The following is a 23,075-nucleotide window of genomic DNA, read 5'->3' as shown; positions in this document are numbered from 1 at the left end:
TATTGAATGATGATGAAAGTATTTTCTTTTTGGGGATTTTTTTCTTTCTTTTTGGGTCACCCTGCCTCGGTGGGAGACGGCAGACTAGTTAAAAAAAAAAAAATACACACTCATTGTGTGCAACACAATAACTGCACAAACATTGCTATCATTATATTGTTTACAAAACAGGTTTACACAAACCCATGCTGTCTTCCCCACCCACACCTTCCCCACCATCCACACTTCCTTCCCCACACCCACCCTGTCTTCCTTACCACCCATGCTTGACTTTTTCAGGTTATCCTAAGCTCTCTACACGTGCTGCTATGTATGATAATCTATGTAACAGTATTTGTGTATTCCTGAATAAATTTACACACCATCTTCCCAACCACCCACACCATCTTCCCCACCATCCAAGCTGCCATCCCTTTTCACTATCTGTATCTGGTATCCTGGGCACTGCTTTCAGTCACAAACTTCACAAAACCATAAAATTCATCTTCACTGACACTTCCATCTGTGTCAGAACTATCACTTGGGAAGAGAAGAGTCCCAAATTTGCCGGGGAGTCAGATATTTTTTACTGCTAGGCATGCTGAACAAGGACTACTGAAATGGCATTCCCACAATGCACCACTGGCTCCCTGATTTTTTTTTATACTGTGTACACTGACCATGCAGACCCATTCTCACACGTAGACCTACCAGCTTTCTCCTGCTAGATCTGAAGCCCCTAGAATTTTGGCGTAGTACTACGGCACCAACACTGACTAGTAAACCATAGTACTATGGCACCAACAGTGAAAGGGTTGATCTATTACTGAAAATAACGGATCTTGTTTTTTAATCCAAAATTTATTTGCCTAGTGGACTGCAACAAAAAAAAAATCCTGGATTTAAATGACTCTGTGGTTTCCAGACAATGGACGTTCTCTGTTAAACTGAAGTGTGTTAAAGCAAGGTTTTTCCGAGTAAATATAAACAGAATGCCTCTGTATTAATTATTCACATTGTAAAATGTATTAAGTCTTGTAATATCCTGTGGAAGTCACACTGAACATACACACACACACATACAGATGTTCCTAAATAACTGTATAAACAATAAAACTAATATGAATGTGATTAAAATTGTGGTAAAAATATCAAGACAATAAGTAGGGGTACAAGTTTCAGTAATACGACAGCACATGTTACATTTCATTCATTGAACAATGGTCAACTTTCTTTGGTTTGAATATAAAAAGAAAACATCACATTTATTCTAAATGAATATTAATGATTCAACAGCTAGCATTTCTATATGTTAAATTTTTGGCTCTTATTATAATGAAAGATATAAAGGTGCTACATAATTAAGAAAAAACAATATAATAATATTTTCCATGGAAACAAAGCATTGAAAAAACAATTTAACACCATTAATAGCTTTGAACTTTTCTCCAAAGTTTGTGAACAATTTAAAATATAAAACATGGTTATGAACTTACACCTATCAGCTAAAAGTTTTGAAATATCACTTATTGTACTTAAAGGATATTGTAATTGGAGAAGGAAAATAATTTAAGTACCTTGCAATATAATATTCTGATAGACACCCCTAATTAAAGATACAGTATATTGCTGTTAGCTAAAAACTGCTTTTAATAAAGTACTAGACTACAGTTCGTCGTGCTCTAGATGTCTGGTGATAAAGGAGACCATGTCGTCCAGGGAACGATCCCCGTTGTACTCTCCAATCTGGTTGGCATTTTTATACAGATACAGTGTTGGGAATCCATTTACCTGTAAAAAAAAAATTGTTAAATACTAAATTTGTAATTTTAAATGTCATATGGACATTCTAATTTATGAATACACACACTGTTTCAGTAATAAAAAAAATTTGTCTCCAGGAATAGACAAATAAGCCAGTGATAGAAAAAGTAAACGGGTGGTGGATGTAGCAGCAGCCAGAAGAAGGGAAAAGAATAAACATCCCTCCTTTCTCCCCCCTCACACAGTTCAAATGAGCAAAAAAAAAAATTCCATTTACTATACAGTGGACCCCCGGTATTCGATGGCATCAGTATACGTTAAATCCTGTATTTGATACATTTTAACGTAAAAATTTTGCCTCGCCACTCGTTAAAAAACTTGTCACACGCGATTCGTCCGGGACGCGTCTACGTGAGTGCCAGTGTTTACAAGCCAGGCAGTGTGCTCGCATCTAAGCATACATTCGGTACATTCCATATTATCACAGTGTTTTTGGTGCTTGTTTCTGCAAAATAAGTCACCATGGGCCCCAAGAAAGCTTCTAGCGCCAACCCTGTGGTAAAAAGGGTGAGAATTAGTATGGAAATTAAGAAAGATTTTGAAAGGTTTGGGGCTAACCCTGAGAAGCCTATGCCAGTTGTGGAATCCATTGTGCCTACTTCAAAAATTAAGGAAATGTGTGCAAAGTGGGTTGAACTGCAAACCTTTATGGATGAAAATCACCCTAACACAGCTATTGCAAGCTGTGCTGGTGATTATTACAGTGACAATGTTATGGCCCATTTTAGACAAGTCTTAAAGGAACGGTGACAGAGGTCCAGTGACTCTCAAGCTGGTCCTAGTGGCATTAAAGGAAGAAGGAAAGTAACCCCGGAAAAGGACTTGCTACCTCAAGTCCTAATGGAAGGGGATTCCCCTTCTAAACATTAACAACTTCGACACTCTCCCCTCCTCCCATCCCATCAATCATCACCAGATCTTCATTAAAGGTAAGTGTCATGTATTCTATTGTTAGTAGAGTACTACAAACTGTGCATGTCTTCTTCAGTTTGTGTGCATTAAACTTAATATTTCATGTGGTAATTTTTTTTTTTTTCATACTTTTGGGTGTCTTGCAGGGATTAATTTGATTTTCATTATTTCTTATGGGGAAAATTAATTCGCCTTCCAATAATTTTGGCATACGATGAGCTCTCGGGAATGGATTAATATCGAATACCAGAGGTCCACTGTATTGGGTACTAATGAATGCATAGTAGAAACATTAGTATGAAAATGAGAAGTAGCAAAATGACAAAATAGGCTGTCCTCAGGCTGGGCTGGACAGATAGAAGAATCCTCTTAAGTTACATGCATAGCTATATAAAACAGTAATTGTAAGTTTGGATAAATAGCACAAAAAAAAGACAAATGGGAATAAGCACTAAAGGACATAAATACAAGAACTTTTTTATTAACACATTAGCTGTTTCCTGCCAAGGCAGTGACCTGAAAAAGACGAAACACTTTCATCAATCACTTCATTACTGTCTTGCCAGAGGCATGCTAACACTACAGTTTAAAAAACTGCAACACATCTCCACCCCTACTTCAGGGTGCAGGCACTGTACTACCCACCTCCAGGACCCAAGCCTGGCTAACCAGTTTCCCTTCATAAATGTTACTTTGTTCACACTCCAGCAGCATGTCAAGCCATAAAAACCATTTGCCTCCACACACTCATGCATGCTTGGTGGAAGTCTAAGCCCTCACCCACAAAACCTTTTTTACCCTCTCCCTCCAAGCTTTCCTGAGACGACCCCTAGCCCGCCTTCCTTCTACTAGAAATTTACATACCCTCCAAGTCATTCTGCTTCATCTCATCTTCTCTAAATGTCTGAATCACATCAATAACCCCTCCTCAGCCCTCTGGATAATACTTTTAGAAACCCCTCACCTCCTCCTAATCTCCAAGCTACAGATTCTATGCATAACATTCACACCAGACATTGCCCTCAGACATGACATCTCCACTGCCTCCAACCTTCTCCTTGTTGCAACATTCACTACACATGCCTCACACCCATATAAGAGTATTGGTACCACTATACTTTAATACATTCCTCTCTCTGCTCCCATGGATAACATTCTTTGTCTCCACATACTAGTCAGTGCACCACTCACCTTTTTTCTCTTCATTAATCCTATGATTCACCTCGTCTTTCATAGACCCATCTGCTAAAGAGTCCATTCTCGAGTATCTGGACACATTCACTTCCTCCATACTCACTCCAATCTGATATCCAATCTTTCATCACTTGATTTTTTATCCTTATCACCTTACTCTTTCCAATGTTCACTTGCAATTTCCATTTTACATACCCTCCCAAATTCATCCACCAACTTCTGCCACTTCTCTTCAGAATCTCCCAAAAGCACAGTGTCATCAGCAAAATGCAACTGTGACAACTCCCACTTTGTGTTAGATTCTTCATCTTATAATCCCACACCTCTTACCAACACCCGAGCAATCACTTCTCTTACAACCTCATCTACTAATACAGTAGACCCCTGGTGTTTGAAATTAAACCGTTCCAGAAGGTTGGCCTAAATCCAAAATGGCCAAAAGCCGAAGTAATATTTCCCATAAGAAATAATGTAAATCCAATTAATCCGTTTCAGACACCCAAAAATATTAACAAAAAATAAATTTTATAGAGAATAACTATAGTGTTGCAGCTCTTCTGTGGTTAATACATTCATTACATACCTTAAAATATTTGTAGTCTTAATGTAGGGCGAGGGGTAAGTAGTATTGTAGTCTAAAAAAATTTTTTACGATCAGTACTTACTGAGATAAAGAGTCGTAAATTTGGCAGAAAATGAGCCATGTATGGCAACAGTGGCGAATGCCACTTACCCGGTACACTTACATTTACTCCTATTCGAAGGTTTCTTGTATTTTCCAATTTTTTTTTTCCAAGTAACCTATGTGACCTGTGAGACCAAAGTAAGGTGCAATGTACATATATACACTCGTAGTATGCAACACAATAACGGCACAAACATTATCATTACATTGTTTACAAAACTTGCTTATACAAACCAACAATACAAAAAATTGTTTATTACTATTGTTTTATAATATATATACAAATGTACAGTCACTGGACACTTTCCTAGAACTGCTACAGCTTGTGGAAGTCTTTGTAACACGGTGTTATGCACAGTGGTTTTTACACTCATACTTAAAACGAGTGTCTCTGCATTTTTGTTGGCATTTTGTGGCATGTGCACAAACTAAACACCTCTTCTGAGCACTTTTCTTGAACGTAGTAAGAGGCAGTTGTATGGGGCAGTGATCATCAGGCCTCAGACGAGAGGGTATGTGTTGATAATTTCATGGGCGCTGGTCTATTACAGGTGTTGTTTCTTGGTACTTGAATATTATTTGTCTGATGGCTGACACACAAAATTCACCATATTTTGGTTTGTTGTTGATCCTCAACTTGTACATGTTATAAGCATTCAGCATGGAAATGTCAAGAAGATGGAAAAAAGTTTTATGTACCACTTATAACTTTGGCAAACACAATCAACAAACCCAATTTGCATGTCACATTTGTCCACTAAGTGCATATTGAGGTAGTAGTCCATCACAGCTGCAGGTTTTAAAATGAGTTCATTGGTCTCTCTATTCTGCTTGCTACTGTCTGCCATTTCATTTCGGTGAACTGATGTCAACAATGTGACATCACATTTGTCATGCCACCAAAATGCGATGATGTCATTGACAGCAAACACCTACACCTCACCTCTACAAGTGCCTGCATCGAACCTAGGCATAAGCTCACAATTTCCACGCACTGTGCCACACATGTCTGTCATGTTCACTCACAAGAAATCACTGAGTAAGGGGCTTGTGTACCAGTTATCAGTATGTAATATATGCTGCTTACCAAGATATGGTTCCATCATTGTTCTAACCACATCACCAGAGATACCCAATAACTTCCTGGTATCTCTCAATGTATTACTGCCAGTGTACACAATTATATCCAAAACCAGACCACATTTGCAATCACACAGTTCAAATAACTTTACATCAAAGCATTTCCTCTTGCTTGGTATATACTGCTTGAAAGACAGTCTGCCTTTGAACAAAATCAAGACTCATCAATATCAAGTTTCCCAAAGGGCTAAAAATATATACCGCACTTTTGTTTCAGGTACATAAACACATTCCTGATCTTATATAACCTGTTATTTCTGCAGACCTTGTTTTGTCTGAGAAGTGTAGCATATGTAACAGTAGCAGAAATCGATTCACTGGTATATCACCAAAACCTGGGGTTCAAATCAGGCAATCTGTCGACTAGTGTGTAGTGACAGTGTGCTTATACACATGTGGAATAAGCATTTTTGTGGCAAAGAACAGATACACCTCTGCCAAAGTCGTATCCTTCCACTTGTGTAGCCGTGATCTCAGTGAAACAACTGTGTTTGCCATGGTGTATTCGAAGTGTGTGTTACTTTGCCTGACAATAATGTCCATCAGGAGTTCATCGAAGAATAAATGAAAGCATTCCAGTTCAGTTGCATTGTTCCTAAGTGTACATGATGGCCATATTCCACTTTGTTTTATCAAAACTGATGGGGATTGAGAACAAAATTGGCACCTTCCTGCCAATCCCAGATGCAGTCTGCTGGTGGGTACTGGATATTGGCAGTTGGTTGTGGTTGTGCACGTTATGGGAGTGTGTGGGCGGCTGAGGGTGGGCTTTGCTGTGGCTGGGGTGAGTCAGCAGCGTGGGTACCAGTGTGGCCTGCTCCTGGCGCCACATGAGGCATGCCACCACTAACACCACCACCACCTGCTGTTCCATGCACATTAGCCATCCCCATTGTCACAATATCAATATCATCCTCTTCACTATCAGTTCCTGTTGTAGGGCCACGGGATACACTCTGAGATTTACTTCTTCCCCTTGGAATGACATATGGCACACTACCAGAACACATGCTGCCTTGCACATACTGCCGCTTCACTGGAGAATATTACCCCTCACTGTCGCAACTTAAACTGTTTTCAATAGCTACGAAATCACTATCATTATCACTTTCACATCTGAGTCCTGTATACAAGGAAATAGTTTCCTCTTTCACCCTGGTACAGGCGAACGTGAATGAGATGGCCCAGCACCACAGGTGGAAGGTTGAGGGTCATCTGGGCTATCATCACTAATTACGTTATGCTGGACATTGCTTTCAGTCACACTCTCCACAAAACCATGAAATTCACTTTCACTGGCACTTCCATTGGTATTGGAACTATCACTTGGGAACAGGAAACTTCCAATTCGCCTGGGAGTAAGGTACTTCTTACCATGAGGCATGGTGAACATGGATTACTAAAATGGCATTCCCACAATGTACCAATGAGTCCCCAATGTTTTTCATACTGTGCACACCCATCACACAGACCCATTCTCTCACATGTAGGCCTACCAGCTTTCTCCCACTGGATTTGAAGCTGCTAGAATTTTGGCATATTAATACGTTAAAAACATTGGCTTCCAAGACATATATATACGGCCGAAACAGTCAAAGGGTTAACCTAAAATAAGATATTTAATGTGCCCAAGTGTGATTATTATTAAACATACATTGCATATAAACATTGTATGTTTTTATGAACAATATAATGTGTTTCTTATATAATTTTGAAGGAAATATCAGAGAGATTAATGAAAATGTCTATATTAACCTAAAATAAGACATTTAATGTACCCAAGAGTAGAATGACATGGAAAGCATATAAATCTATAGGGGAAGGAAAGAGGGGTAGGGGTCGTCCTCGAAAGGGTTGGAAAGAGGGGGTAAAGGAGGTTTTGTGGGTGAGGGGCTTGGACTTCCAGCAAGCGTGCATGAGCGTGTTAGATAGGAGTGAATGGAGACGAATGATACTTGGGACCTGACGATCTGTTGGAGTGTGAGCAGGGTAATATTTAGTGAAGGGATTCAGGGAAACCGGTTATTTTCATATAGTCGGACTTGAGTCCTGGAAATGGGAAGTACAATGCCTGCACTTTAAAGGAGGGGTTTGGGATATTGGCAGTTTGGAGGGATATGTTGTGTATCTCTATACGTATATGCTTCTAAGCTGTTATATTCTGAGCACCTCTGCAAAAGCAGTGATAATGTGTGAGTGTGGTGAAAGTGTTGAATGATGATGAAAGTATTTTTCTTTTTGGGGATTTTCTTTCTTTTTTTTTGGGTCACCCTGCCTCGGTGGAAGACGACCGACTTGTTGAAAAAAAAAAAAAAAAAAAAAAAAAAAAGAGTGAGTCACGAACGTATGAGCGGCCCAGGTGAATGCGTCTGGTACCAATGATTTCCAAGCTGATACATGAAATCTGGGGGGGAAATTTTGCCAAAAAAAGTACTTGATTTCCGAAGTGGCCAATTTCTGCACCGGCCTAAAACTGGGGATCCACTGTATATTGGACAACCATGTTGACATCACACATCCTTGCCTGAAAAGGCCTAGTTTCACTGGGAAATAATCTCCCTCTCTCCTAAATACTCTAGTCCGAGCCTCATAATCCTCATAAAAACTCTTAACTGCATTTCGGGGAAATGTACGAGCAAGAAATGCTGGAAGTGTAGAAAAATATGTACTTTCTTGTATGATTTTTAACAGATATTTTAAGAGAAAACCTTCTTTGAAGTAAAATTTTTTAAGTACACATTAAAAAATTTATTTGAATACAGTAGAATCCTGTATCCATGGTTTCAGTTATCCACAGTTTACTGTGGACCAAAAATACCTCTTAATTTTGCATAATAATGGTCCCAAAGCATAAAAGTAGAGAAGCTAGCAGTTCTGCAAAGCCTAAGAAAAGCTGTGAAGTGCTTCCCATCACTGAGAATAATTTATCAATTAAACTTTATAATAGGTATGTATAGGAATCATACATAGGGTTTGCTACTATCCACAGTTTCGGTATCCACGGCAGGTCCTTGGAACATATCACACATGGATATGGGGTCCTACTGTAATTATAAAGCATTCAGTGTAAGTTATAAAACATTCAGTGTAAGAATACATTAACCCTTTGACTGTTTACGTCGTATATATACGTTTTATGCGCCACTGTTTCCAACGTATTTATACATGTAAATTCTAGCGGCTTCAAATCAAGCGGGAGAAAGCTGGTAGGCCTACATGAGAGATAATGGATCTGAGTGGTGGGTGTGCACCCTGTGAAAAAAATCTGGGACTCAGTGGTGCATTGTGGGAACGCCATCTTGGTAGTCCATTTTCACCATGCCTCGCAGTAAGAAGTACCTTACTCCTCGGCGGACTGGAGGTCTTTTGTTCCCAAGTGATAGCTCAAACAGCGATGGAAGTGTCAGTGAAAGTGAATTCCATGGTTTTCAAGCAGGTGTGACCAAAAAAAGTGCCCAGGATAACGTAATTAGTGATGAAAACCCAGATGACCCACGACCTACCGCCTCTGGTGCTGGGCTGGCTCATTCACATTCACGTTCACGTTCACCTGTACTAGGATGAAAGAGGAAACTATTTGCCCGTGTACAAGACTCAGATGTGAGCAATGAAAGTGATAGTGATAGTGATTTCAAAGTTACTGGAAGCAGTTCTAGTTGTGACAGTGAGGGTGAATATTCCCCAGTGAAGCGGCAGTACATACGATGTAGCATGCGGTCTGGTAGCGTTTCATATGCTGTTCCAAGGGAAAGGAGTAAATCTCGGAGTACATCTCGTGGCCCTACACCACGACCTGATAGTGAAGATGACGATATTGTTACGATGGGTATGAATGATGAGTGAGGCAGCAGGTGGTGGTGGTGGTGATAGTGATGGTGGCATGAGTCATGTGGCACCGGCAGCAGGCCACGCTACTACCCGTGCTGCTGATTCTGCACAACCAGCCTCACCCAACCCCACACTCCCACAGCCTGCACAACCACAACCACAACCTGCACAACCACGTTTCAATATCCAGAACCCACCAGCAGACCGCATCTGGGATTGGCAGGAAGGTGACGAGTTTGTTCCCAGTCCCCATGACTTTGATGAAACACAAAGTGGAATACGGCCATCGTGTACACTTGGGAATAATGCTACTGAACTGGAATGCTTTCAGTTATTCTTCGATGGACCCCTGATGGACATTATTGTCAGGGAAACCAACACATACTATGAGTACACCATGGCAAATACAATTCTCTCACCAAGATCACAGCTACACCAGTGGAAGGACACAACTGTGACAGAGATGTACCTGCTTTTTGCCACAAAAATGCTTATGCCACATGTGTATAAGCACAATGTCACCACATACTGGACAACAGAATGCCTGATTTCAACCCCAGGTTTTAGTGACATTACAGGTGTGAATTGTTTCTTGATACTGTTATGTATGTTACACTTTTCAGACAAAACAAGGCCTGACAGAAGCGACAGGTTATATAAGATCAGAAATGTGTTTATGTGCCTGAAACAAAAGTGTTGCATGTATTTTTATCCCTTCAGGAAGCTTGTTCTTGACGAGTTTTTGATTTTATTCAAGGGAAGACTCTCATTCAAGCAGTATATACCAAGCAAGAGGAAATGCTTTGGTATAAAGTTATTTGTACTGTGTGATTGCAAAAGTGGTCTTGTTTTGGATATCATTGCGTACACTGGCAGTAATACATTGAGAGATACCAGGAAGTTATTGGGTATCTCTGGTGATGTGGTTCGAACAATGATGGAACCATAACTTGGTAAGGGGCATATATTATTTACTGATAACCGGTACACAAGCCCCATACTCAGTGATTTCTTGTGAGTGAACCTGACAGACATGTGTGGCACAGTGCGTGGTAATCTTAAACATATGCCAAGGTTCGACGCTGGCACTCACAGAGGTGAGGTGCAAGCCTTTGCTGCCACTGACATCATGGCATTTCGGTGGCATGACAAACGTGATGTCACATTGTTGACATCAGTTCACCAAAACGAAATGGCACACACTGGCAGGCACAATAGAGAGACCAACGAACTCATTCTAAAACCTGCAGCTGTCATGAACTACAACCTCAATATGCACTTAGTAGACAAATGTGACATGCAGATTGGGTTTGTTGATTGTGTACGCAAGAGTTATAAGTGGTGGAAGAAAGGCGGGGTAGGGGTCGGCCTAGGAATGGTTGGAGGGAGGGGGTAAAGGAGGTTTTGTGTGCAAGGGGCTTGGACTTCCAGCAGGCATGCGTGAGCATGTTTGATAGGAGTGAATGGAGACAAATGGTTTTTAATACTTGACGTGCTGTTGGAGTGTGAGCAAAGTAACATTTATGAAGGGGTTCAGGGAAACCGGCAGGCTGGACTTGAGTCCTGGAGATGGGAAGTACAGTGCCTGCACTCTGAAGGAGGGGTGTTAATGTTGCAGTTTAAAAACTGTAGTGTAAAGCACCCTTCTGGCAAGACAGTGATGGAGTGAATGATGGTGAAAGTTTTTCTTTTTCAGGCCACCCTGCCTTGGTGGGAATCGACCAGTGTGATAATAATAAAAAAAAAAAAACTTTTTCCATCTTGTTGATATTTCCATGCTAAATGCTTATAACATATACAAGTTGAGGATCAACAACAAACCAAAATATGGTGAATTTTGTTTGTCAGTCATCAGACAAATAATCGCCAAGTACCAAGGAGCAACACCTGCAATAGACCAGTGCCCACGAAATTACCAACACACGCCATATCGTTTGAGGCCTGGCGATCACTACCCCATACAACTGCCTCTTACTGCTTTAAAGAAAAGTGATCAGAAGAGGTGTTTTGTATGTGGACATACCACAAAACGCCCACAAACACGCAGAGACACTCGTTTTATGTGTGAGGAGTGTCATGTGCCACTCTACATATACCCATGTTTCAAAGAGTTCCACAAGCTGCAGCAGTTCTAGGAAAGTGTTCAGTGACTGTACATATGTACAGTGGAACCTCTACCTGTGAGTTTAATCTGTTCCATGACCTTGCTCGCAACTGGATTTGCTCATTTGCAGTCATTTTTCCTCATTTCAATTAATTGAAATGCAATTAATCTGTTCCAGTTAAATTCTATACTTCAATAATTTCACTAATATCAACTCTACAGCTTATTTATCTATCTCACTTCATCTAATATGACATAATAAACAATATAAATAATATACAAACCTGATATATACTCTAAAATGAATAAAATATATCATTCATGTGGTGGTATGGGTGGTGTCTGCGGTGGACGAGAGTTTGTCTGGAGACCGGGCAAAATACTTCATGAATAATTTCGCTAATATCATCTATATGGCTTATTTATATATCACAGTTCATCTAATATGACATAACAAACAATATGAATAACAGGGAAACATGATATATACTCTGGGAATTGACACAGTTACTTTTTGCTGATGATACTGTGCTTATGGAAGATTCTAAAGAAAAATTGCAAAGGTTAGTGGATGAGTTTGGGAGTGTGTGTAAAGGTAGAAAGTTGAATGTGAGCACAGAAAAGAGTAAGGTGATGAGGGTATCAAATGATTTAGATAAAGAAAAATTGGATATCAAATTGGAGAGGAGAAGTATGGAAGAAGTGAATGTTTTCAGATACTTGGGAGTTGACATGTCGGCGGATGGATTTATGAAGGATGAGGTTAATCATAAAATTGATGAAGGAAAAAAGGCAAGTGGTGCGTTGAGGTACATGTGGAGACAAAAAAACGTTATTTATGGAGGCAAAGAAAGGAATGTATGAAAGTATAGTAGTACCAACACTCTTATATGGGTGTGAAGCTTGGGTTGTGAATGCAGCAGAGGGGAGGTGGTTGGAGGCAGTGGAGATGTCCTGTCTAAGGGCAATGTGTGGTGTGAATATTATGCAGAAAATTTGGAGTGTAGAAATTAAGAGAAGGTGTGGAGTTAATAAAAGTATTAGTCAGAGGGCTGAAGAGGGTTTGTTGAGGTGGTTTGGTCATTTAGAGAGAATGGATCAAAGTAGAATGACATGGAGAGCGTATAAATCTGTAGGGGAAGGAAGGTGGGGTAGGGGTCGTCCTCATAAAGGTTGAAGGGAGGGGGTAAAGGAGATTTTGTGGGCGAGGGGCTTGGAGTTCCAGTTAGCTTGCGTGAGCGTGTTAGATAGGAGTGAATGGAGACAAATGTTATTTGGGACCTGATAGTGACCCAGACGAACAATTATTACCGCTATATCATGGACAATACAGCAGAGTTTGGGGAATCATCAAGGCTGCACAGATGGAAAGGTACAATAGTGGCTGAAATGTATTTATTCCTTGCCACTGTCATGCTTATGCCACATACCTATAAAAACAATATACGTAACTACTGGGCCACAGACTACTTTATCAGTACTCCTGTCTTCCGTGACCTCCTTCCCTGCAACAGATTCACTCTGTTGCTACGAATTTTGCATTTCTCAGACAGGAATAGGCTTAACAGAAATGACCTTCTATACAAAATCCGGGAAGTGTTTATCTATATAAAGCACAAATTCAGTGCACACTTTTATCCCTTCAAGAACACTGTTGTTTATGAGTCCTTGATTCTATTCAAGGGATGCCTGTCATTCAAGCAATATATACACAGCAAACGTCATCACTTTGGTATAAAACTTTTTGTTATGTGTGACTGTGAGAGTGGTTTTGTGTTGGATGTCATTGTATACAACGGGAAAAACACACTCGACAATACCAGGCGCATGTTGGGCATTTCTGGCGATGTTCAAAAAATGATGGAACCATACCTAGGCAAGGGCCATACACTGTACACAGACAGCTGGTATACAAGCCCTATGCTCGCTGATTTCCTATGTGTGAACAATACTGATATATGTGGAACAGTGAGAAGGAATAGAAAATATATGCCAAGGTTCAGTGGAGGCAGTGCTGAAGGTGCAGTGCAAGCATTTCATGCCAATGATATCATGGCACTGATGTGGCATGACAAACGGGACATGATATTGCTGCCAACCATCCACAGAAATGAGATGGTACAAACAGAATAAGTGAACAGGGAGACCAATGAATGCATTGTAAAGCTAGCTGCTGTCATGGACTATACGAACAACATGCGACTAGTTGACAAGTGTGACATGATGATAGGGTTCGTTGACTGTGTACGTAGGAGTCACAAGTGGTATATAAAACTGTTTTTCCACCTTGTAGACATTGCAGTGCTCAATGTATTCAATATGTACGAAATAAAGACTGAAAAACCACAATGTTTTGCAGAATTCTCCCTGAATGTCATAAAACAGATAGCAAAAAAGTATGGTACCCCTCCTGTACCTGCCCCTCAACAGTGACCTGTCACACCACAACCTGTCTCCCAGCCACAACCACAGCCAGTGGGGAAAGTGCCAGACCAAATCATCCCTAACTGTCACTACCTGGTACTAATACCACCTACCCCAAAGAAGAAGCATCCCAGAAAAAGTGTGCGCATGCACAACCACCACAAAATGAACCCAACAGCAGGACACACAATACATATGTCACCAGTGTGGGGTGGCACTCTGTATGAATCCATGCTTCATGAAGTATCATACAATCGTGGAGTTCTAGAAACGTAAGTGGGACATGTAAATACTTGTATATAGCTGTACATGTGTGTTTGTGGTAGTATGATAATAATTTTGTATATAATATTGGTGTACAAGCAACAATTGGCATTGAAATCAAAAGATTTACTATAAAACATATGTAAGTATCATATCATGAAAGCCAAGAAAAGTAAAAAAAAAAATGGATAAAAACGATAAATATGTAGAATTTCTGCAAGCGGCAGCACTCCATGTTGCCGTCAGGTGATCGCCAAGTGTCAACTTTGCACCCTCATATCTCGGTAAGTACTGACCCTAAACTTTTTTTTATCCTATAACACTTAGAAAAATGTGCTCTTTATTTCTATATACAAAAAAAACTTATTTCTCAAAATATTCAAGGCACTGGGGTAGTGAACGTATATATACGTTTGGACCATTTACGGGTTAAAGATGAAAATGAAAAGCTATAACATTTCAGCCTCATCACTTGGGATGGAATACATTTTGTATTCATGGTTATCTTATAACAATAAATAGGAAAATACTAGAAAATTGACCAAGAACTTTAAAATTAAATTGGGGTAGGGGTCATTCTAGGAATGGAAGGAGGGAGGGGTAAAGGTGGTTTTGAGTGCTAGAGGCTTGGACATCCAACACTTGTGTGAACATGTTAAGATAGGAGTGAAGGAAAGTGGGTTTTATTATTTGACATGCTGTTGCAGTATAAGCACAGTAAGATTTATGAAGGGATTTAGGAAAACCAATTAGCTGGACTTGAGTCCTGGAAGTATAGTGCCTGCACTGTGAAAGAGAGGTAAGGGACAGATAAGCACAGCTAGACAGATAAAGAGATAGACAGACAGACATGTTTGTGTGTAACAATGATAACTACAGCAGGGTTAGCTAAATACATGAGTGAGTGTGGGTGGGTGTGAGTTGGACCTGACTAATTCATGCTACTAGGTCTGATGTCGTGCTCCTTCCTTCAGTGGATGTGACCTGACTAGGTGGGTCATTGTTCTAAGCAGGGGGGGTGACATAGACCTGCCTTGCATGGACCAGTAGACCTGCTGCAGTGTTCCTTCTTTCTTATGTTCTTATGTTGCAGTTTGGAGAGGCAACTAAATTGCAATGTCAGTATGATTCCAGCAAGACAGCAATTGGGTGAGTGATGGTAATGTTTTCTTCTTTGTTAGTTCACCCTACCTCAGTGGGAGACTACCAAAGTGTTAAAAAAAAACTACAGAGACTCACCTTTTCTCCCCAAAACCTTTTTTTTTTTTTCATAAAATTCACACAAAATCTTTTATTAACGAGTGATTGCAGAACACTTAGGAACAACTAATGCAACTGCAACTCTCAGTGTTTATCAAGTAACTAGAAACAATATTATTACTATAGGAAAAGAATCCACTAGTTTGTAAAACCTGGATATCAAAACACTTCAAGATAGCAAAAAGCTTTTCGAGTTCTTGAAGGACTTTATCACTACCAAAGGAAATATCAGGAAAAATGTAGGGTATCATTTAACTCTAGCAGAAGTCTGGAGGGTAGTTAGCACCCACTAAACTCCAGTATTTTCACCCCAGCGATATTCTACGTTTTCCTGACATTTCATTATGAATATCAAGAGTGAAAAAACTTACATTTTGTTCGCTGCACAAGCTTCTATTCACCTCCAGAGTGCAATCCACTTTTGCAATCTTCACTTGGTCATGCCCAACAAATTTGCGACCCAATTCATCGTAAGTTGGAGCCATGCGTTTGCAGTGTCCACACCTACAAGAAAAAATGTAGCAGTTGATCTAAAAAATTGCCAGACTTTTTATGTAGAACAGAGAGCATGAAAGCAATCAATGAATATATCTTCATCTCTTAATCAAGTGCATTACTGTATATTTCATTAGTACAGTAATTTAAACAAATTATTTTTTAAAAATAATAATAAAAAAAGACAGAATGTAGGATTGCAGATGAGCAAGGAGGTTTCAGAGTGGGTAGGGGATGTGTAGATCAAGTGTTTACATTGAAGCATATATGTGAACAGTATTTAGAGGTAGGGAAGTTTTTATTGCATTTATGGATTTAGAAAAGGTATATGATATAGTGGATAGAGGAGCAATGTGGCAGATGTTGCAAGTATATGGAATAGATGGTAAGTTACTAAATGCTGTAAAGAGTTTTTATGAGGATAGTGAGGCTCAGGTTAGGGTGTGTAGAAGAGAGGGAGACTATTTCCCAGTAAAAGTATGTCTTAGACAGGGATGTGTAATGTCACCATGGTTGTTTAATATATTTATAGATGGGGTTGTAAAAGAAGTAAATGCTAGGGTGTTCGGGAGAGGGGTGGGAGAAAATTATGGGGAATCAAATACAAAATGGGAATTGACACAGTTGCTTTTTGCTGATGATACTGTGCTTATGGGAGATTCTAAAGAAAAATTGCAAAGGTTAGTGGATGAGTTTGAGTGTGTATGTAAAGGTAGAAAGTTGAAAGTGAACATAGAAAAGAGTAAGGTGATGAGGGTATCAAATGATTTAGATAAAGAAAAATTGGATATCAAATTGGGGAGGAGGAGTATGGAAGAAGTGAATGTTTTCAGATACTTGGGAGTTGACGTGTCAGCGGATGGATTTATGAAGGATAAGGTTAATCATAGAACTGATGAGGACAAAGGTGAGTGGTGCGTTTAGGTATATGTGGAGACAAAAAACATTATCTATGGAGGCAAAGAAGGAAATGTATGAAAGTATAGTAGTACCAACACTCTTAAATGGGTGTGAAGCTTGGGTTGTGAATGCTGCAGCGAGGAGGTGGCCAACTTGTTAAAAAAAAAAAAAAATGGAAGCTACTGTATAAAGCCTATGGCATATGATTGTGTTATATTTACCAAGGGAAAACATTTAGTTTTCAAAATTAAATATTTTGCTGCTATGGGACAACAGCTCCAAACAGTCATGTATGAATATTTCATGGTTAATATTTAAATGAAAATTGAATAGGCATATCTTAAAACACTGAATTAAAGTTATGTAAAGTGTACCAGGGATCAATCTGGCACCTCATACATTACAAATTACTAGTAATTATGTACTTTACCATGCATCAGCATATACGTAATGATTAAGGACAAAAGAATTGCCATTACAGTAGAACCCCAAGTTTCGGTTGCCCTGAGTATCGACCGCTTCGAGTTTTGACCGCTTTTTACAGCTAAATTTTGTCCCAAGTTTCAGCCATTGCCCCGTGTTTGTCGGTGTACCAGGTCTGTCCGCCTCCCCACGCAGGCGTCATGAGCCAGTCTAGCTTTGTTTGTTTATCCTTGAGTGAACATTACCCTGCGCGCTCATCCGAACGTTTCACATTAAATTCATTGTGCTTAATGCTTGTTTATTAATTGTGACTGTTAAATAAGTTACCATGAGCCAAAAGAAACTTCACAATGGCAGCCCTTTGGTAAAGAAAGTGAGAAACACCACAGAAGTGGAGGAGGAGATAGTACAAAAAAACGAGAGTGGCGTACGTGTGGGCAAGCTTACCAGGATGTACGGCAAAAACAAACCAACAATCACTTCTATCCTGGCGAAGAGAAAAGAACTCAAGGAAGCTAATGTTGCAAAAGGTGTTGACATGTTAACCAAAATTAGAACACAAACATACGAAGAGGTTGAGAAGTCATTGGTGGTGTGGATCAACAATAAAAAGATAGTGTTTCAGAGTCGATCATGTGTGAAAGAGCAAGGCAGTTGCATGCCAATCTTGCAAAGAAAATGCCTGGAACCAGTGCTGATGTGACAGATTTAAGCAGCCTAGAGGCATACACAGTGTTGTAAGGCATGGTGAGGCTGCCAGTTCTGACAAATTGGTAGCTGAAAAATATGTGCATGAATTCAAGGGGTACATAGAGGGTGAAGAATCCAAACTCCAACATGTGTTCAACTGTGATGAAACAGGCCTCTTTTGGAAGAAAATGCCTAAGAGAACCTACATTACTCAGGAGGAAAGGCACTGCCAGGACACAAGCCTATGAAAGACAGCCTAACTCTTTTGTTCTGTGTTAATGTTAGTGGGGATTTTAAAGTGAAGCCTTTACTGGTGTATCACTCAGAAAATCTCAGTGTGTTCAAGAAAAACAATGTCATTAAAAGTAAATTGTGTGCGTTGTGGAAAGCTAATCATAAGGCATGGGTCACAAGGCAAATTTTCAAAGAGTGGGTCCATGAAGTGTTTGGCCCCAGTGTGAAAAAATACCTCCTGGAAAATAATTTGCCATTCAAGTGTCTCCTGTTAATGGACAATGCTCCTGCTCATCCTCCAAACTTGGTAGACCTCTTGTCTAGGGACTTCAGTTTCATAACAGTGAAGTTCTTGCCTCCTAATGCCACTCCTCTCCTCCAGCCCATGGACCAGCAGGTCATTTCTAACTTCAAAAAACTGTACAGAAAAGCAGTGTTTGAAAGGTGATTTGAAGTGACTCCAGACACTGAACTGACCCTAAGAGAGTTCTAGAGGAATCGCTTCAGTATCTACAACTGCATAAGACTTGTAGGTAAGGCTTGGGAGGGAGTGACTTCCAGGACTTTGAACTCTGCTTGGAGACAATTGTGGCCACAATGTGTCCTCCAGAGGGATTTTAAAGGGTTTGAGGCTGACTCTGACCCTGCCAACCCTCTGCCTGTTGTGGAAGGTATTGTGGCATTGGGCAAGCCCATGGGGTTGGAGGTGAGTGGCGAGGATGTGGAAGAGTTGGTGGAGGACCACAGGGAAGAGCTAACCACTGACAAATTGCAAGAGCTTTAATTCGAACAGCATCAGACCACAGCTGAGGAACTTGCTTCAGAAGAGGAGGAGGAGGGAGTGAAGGAGGTGCTTTCTTCATTGATTAAGGGCATGTGTGCAAAGCGGAATGAGTAGCAAACTTTTATTGAAAAGTATCACCCTGACCAAGCTGAAACAAGCCATATCTGCAACATGTTCAGTGACAAAACCTTGTCCCACTTCAGGGCACTCTCGACTTATTTTGTGTGACAGGGGTCCAGCGACTCTCAAGCTGGTCCTAGTGGCATTAAAAGACAAAGAAGGGAAGTAACCCCAGATAAGGACTTGTTACCTAAAGTCTTTATGGAAGAGGATTCCCCTTCCAAACAATAAGTCCTCCCTCTCTCCTCCTCCCTATCTTCCAGATGCTGGCAAGACTCTATATAGTTATTCTTTAAAAAATGCATTTTTTGTAAATATTTTTGTGGGTGTGGAACGGATTAATTGTATTTACATTATTTCTTATGGGAAATATTGCTTCGACTTTTGGCCGTTTTGAGTTTAGGCCTAGCTCATGGAACGGATTACAGCTGAAACTCGGGGTTCCACTGTACTTTGTAATATCTGATGAGTGAAATATAGGAGATGTCATTTGCAATGTTGCAACAAACATGACTAGGACAACCCACCTAGAAAGTGTTTATACAGACCAACAGCTTTGCCAGCAAGCATACAAGAGCTGGGGGAAACTACACAAATATCAGAAAATAGCAGCACCTTGAGAAACATGTCTCAAACTGGCAATCATACATATTAAACTGCAAATTCATTGGCCAGAAAGCCCAAGGACTCAAAATAAAGTCATGTGTATGATTTGTTTCTCTGACTCAGCAGCTGTATGACCCTTGTACATTTAGCGCTTCATTTTTTTATTATAATAGTAATGATAATCCTAGGTAGTAGGTTGGTAGACAGCACCGCCCAGGGAGGTACTACCATCCTGCCAAGTGAGTGTAAAACGAAAGCCTGTAATTGTTTTACATGATGGTAGGATTGCTGGTGTCCTTTTTTCTGTCTCATGAACATGCAAGATTTCAGGTACGTCTTGCTACTTCTACTTACACTTAGGTCACACTACACATACATGTACAAGCACATATATGCACACCCCTCTGGGTTTTCTTCTATTTTCTTTCTAGTTCTTATTCTTGTTTATTTCCTCTTATCTCCATGGGGAAGTGGAACAGAATTCTTCCTCCGTAAGCCATGCGTGTTGTAAGAGGCGACTAAAATGCCGGGAGCAAGGGGCTAGTAACCTCTTCTCCTGTATATATTACTAAATGTAAAAGGAGAAACTTTCGTTTTTCCTTTTGGGCCACCCCGCCTCGGTGGGATACGGCTGGTGTGTTGAAAGAAAGAAAGAATCCTAGGTAGTAGGTTGGTAGACAGCACCGCCCAGGGAGGTACTACCATCCTGCCAAGTGAGTGTAAAACGAAAGCCTGTAATTGTTTTACATGATGGTAGGATTGCTGGTGTTCTTTTTTCTGTCTCATGAACATGCATGATTTCAGGTACGTCTTGCTACTTCTACTTACACTTAGGTCACACTACACATACATGTAATAGCATATATATACACACCCCTCTGGGTTTTCTTCTATTTTCTTTCTAGTTCTCATTCTTGTTTATTTCCTCTTATCTCCATGGGGAAGTGGAACAGAATTCTTCCTCCGTAAGCCATGCGTGTTGTAAGAGGCAACTAAAATGCCGGGAGCAAGGGGCTAGTAACCTCTTCTCCTGTATATATTACTAAATGTAAAAGGAGAAACTTTCGTTTTTCCTTTTGGGCCACCCCGCCTCGGTGGGATACGGCCGGTGTGTTGAAAGAAGTAATGATAATCTAACTCAGCATCACAGAATGGAAAATATGCACTTAACAGTAAAAAAAGAGGAAGAGTAATGCTTACCATGGTGCAAAGAATTTGACTAATGTACATCCTTGTTCAATGGCATTCTCAAAATTCTCAGAGGTGAGAACTGTAACTGGTGGCTGTGGCTCTCTCAGGTCTTCCTTCTGCTGAACACCAGCATCATCTCCAAGAAGGCGAACTGCAAATTTCTTTAAATCTTCATGGCTACGATCCCCTGTATATTTTTCAATCTGTAAATATCACACAGTGTAAGATACTGTACATACAGAATTTATTTATATATATATTTTTTTTTTTCAACAAACCAGCCATATCCCACAAAGGCAGGGTGGCCCAAAAACAAAAACTAAAGTTTCTCTTTTTAAATTTAGTAATTTATATGGGAGACGGGGTTACTAGCGCCTTGCTCCCGGCATTTTAGTCGCCTCTTACAACACGCATGGCTTACGGAGGAAGAATTCTGTTCCACTTCCCCATGGAGATAAGAGAAAATAAACAAGAACAAGAACTAGAAAAATAATAGCAGAAAACCCAGAGGGGTGTATGTATATATATATATATATGCTTGTACATGTATATGGAATATGGTGGTAAGTTACTAAATGCTGTAAAGAGCTTTTATGAGGATAGTGAGGCTCAGGTTAGGGTGTGTAGAAGAGAGGGAGAATACTTCCCGGTAAAAGTAGGTCTTAGACAGGGATGTGTAATGTCACCATGGTTGTTTAATATATTTATAGATGGGGTTGTAAAAGAAGTAAATGCTAGGGTGTTCAGGAGAGGGGTGGGATTAAATTATGGGGAATCAAATTCAAAATGGGAATTGACACAGTTACTTTTTGCTGATGATACTGTGCTTATGGGAGATTCTAAAGAAAAATTGCAAAGGTTAGTGGATGAGTTTGAGAATGTGTGTAAAGGTAGAAAGTTGAAAGTGAACATAGAAAAGAGTAAGGTGATGAGGGTATCAAATGATTTAGATAAAGAAAAATTGGATATCAAATTGGGGAGGAGGAGTATGGAAGAAGTGAATGTTTTCAGATACTTGGGAGTTGACGTGTCGGTGGATGGATTTATGAAGGATGAGGTTAATCATAGAATTGATGAGGGAAAAAAGGTGAGTGGTGCGTTGAGGTATATGTGGAGTCAAAAAAACGTTATCTATGGAGGCAAAGAAGGGAATGTATGAAAGTATAGTAGTACCAACACTCTTATATGGATGTGAAGCTTGGGTGGTAAATGCAGCAGCGAGGAGACGGTTGGAGGCAGTGGAGATGTCCTGTCTAAGGGCAATGTGTGGTGTAAATATTATGCAGAAAATTCGGAGTGTGGAAATTAGGAGAAGGTGTGGAGTTAATAAAAGCATTAGTCAGAGGGCAGAAGAGGGGTTGTTGAGGTGGTTTGGTCATTTAGAGAGAATGGATCAAAGTAGAATGACATGGAAAGCATATAAATCTATAGGGGAAGGAAAGAGGGGTATGGGTCGTCCTCGAAAGGGTTGGAAAGAGGGGGTAAAGGAGGTTTTGTGGGTGAGGGGCTTGGACTTCCAGCAAGCGTGCATGAGCGTGTTAGATAGGAGTGAATGGAGACGAATGATACTTGGGACCTGACGATCTGTTGGAGTGTGAGCAGGGTAATATTTAGTGAAGGGATTCAGGGAAACCGGTTATTTTCATATAGTCGGACTTGAGTCCTGGAAATGGGAAGTACAATGCCTGCACTTTAAAGGAGGGGTTTGGGATATTGGCAGTTTGGAGGGATATGTTGTGTATCTCTATACGTATATGCTTCTAAACTGTTATATTCTGAGCACCTCTGCAAAAGCAGTGATAATGTGTGAGTGTGGTGAAAGTGTTGAATGATGATGAAAGTATTTTCTTTTTGGGGATTTTCTTTCTTTTTTTTTTGGGTCACCCTACCTCGGTGGGAGACGACCGACTTGTTGAAAAAAAAAAAACAAAAAAAACATGTATGTGTAGTGTGACATAAGTGTAAGTAGAAGCAGCAAGACGTACCTGAAATCTTGCATGTTTATGAGACAGACAAAA

At 40.1% G+C, this 23,075-nt stretch overlaps 1 protein-coding gene across 2 annotated transcripts in view; it reads right to left on the bottom strand.

Annotated features, from left to right (window-relative positions):
- Positions 1-1,174: 1,174 nt before the first annotated feature.
- Positions 1,175-23,075, bottom strand: part of prtp (thioredoxin domain-containing protein pretaporter) — a 54,772-nt gene continuing 32,871 nt past the window's right edge. The window contains exons 6-8 of one of the 2 annotated variants that reach the window (XM_053793829.2): positions 21,067-21,260; positions 15,986-16,118; positions 1,175-1,770 (exon numbers count right to left, since the gene is read on the bottom strand). In XM_053793829.2, coding sequence (XP_053649804.1) covers positions 1,645-1,770; positions 15,986-16,118; positions 21,067-21,260 — 453 coding nt within the window. In that variant the 3' untranslated portion in view covers positions 1,175-1,644. The remainder of the gene's footprint in view (positions 1,771-15,985; positions 16,119-21,066; positions 21,261-23,075) is intronic. The other variant, XM_070098974.1, reaches the window with a different exon arrangement.

Source organism: Cherax quadricarinatus, chromosome 65 (genome assembly GCF_038502225.1).
Source record: "Cherax quadricarinatus isolate ZL_2023a chromosome 65, ASM3850222v1, whole genome shotgun sequence".
NCBI lineage: Eukaryota > Metazoa > Arthropoda > Malacostraca > Decapoda > Parastacidae > Cherax > Cherax quadricarinatus.
This window is presented reverse-complemented; position numbering and strand designations above follow the sequence as displayed.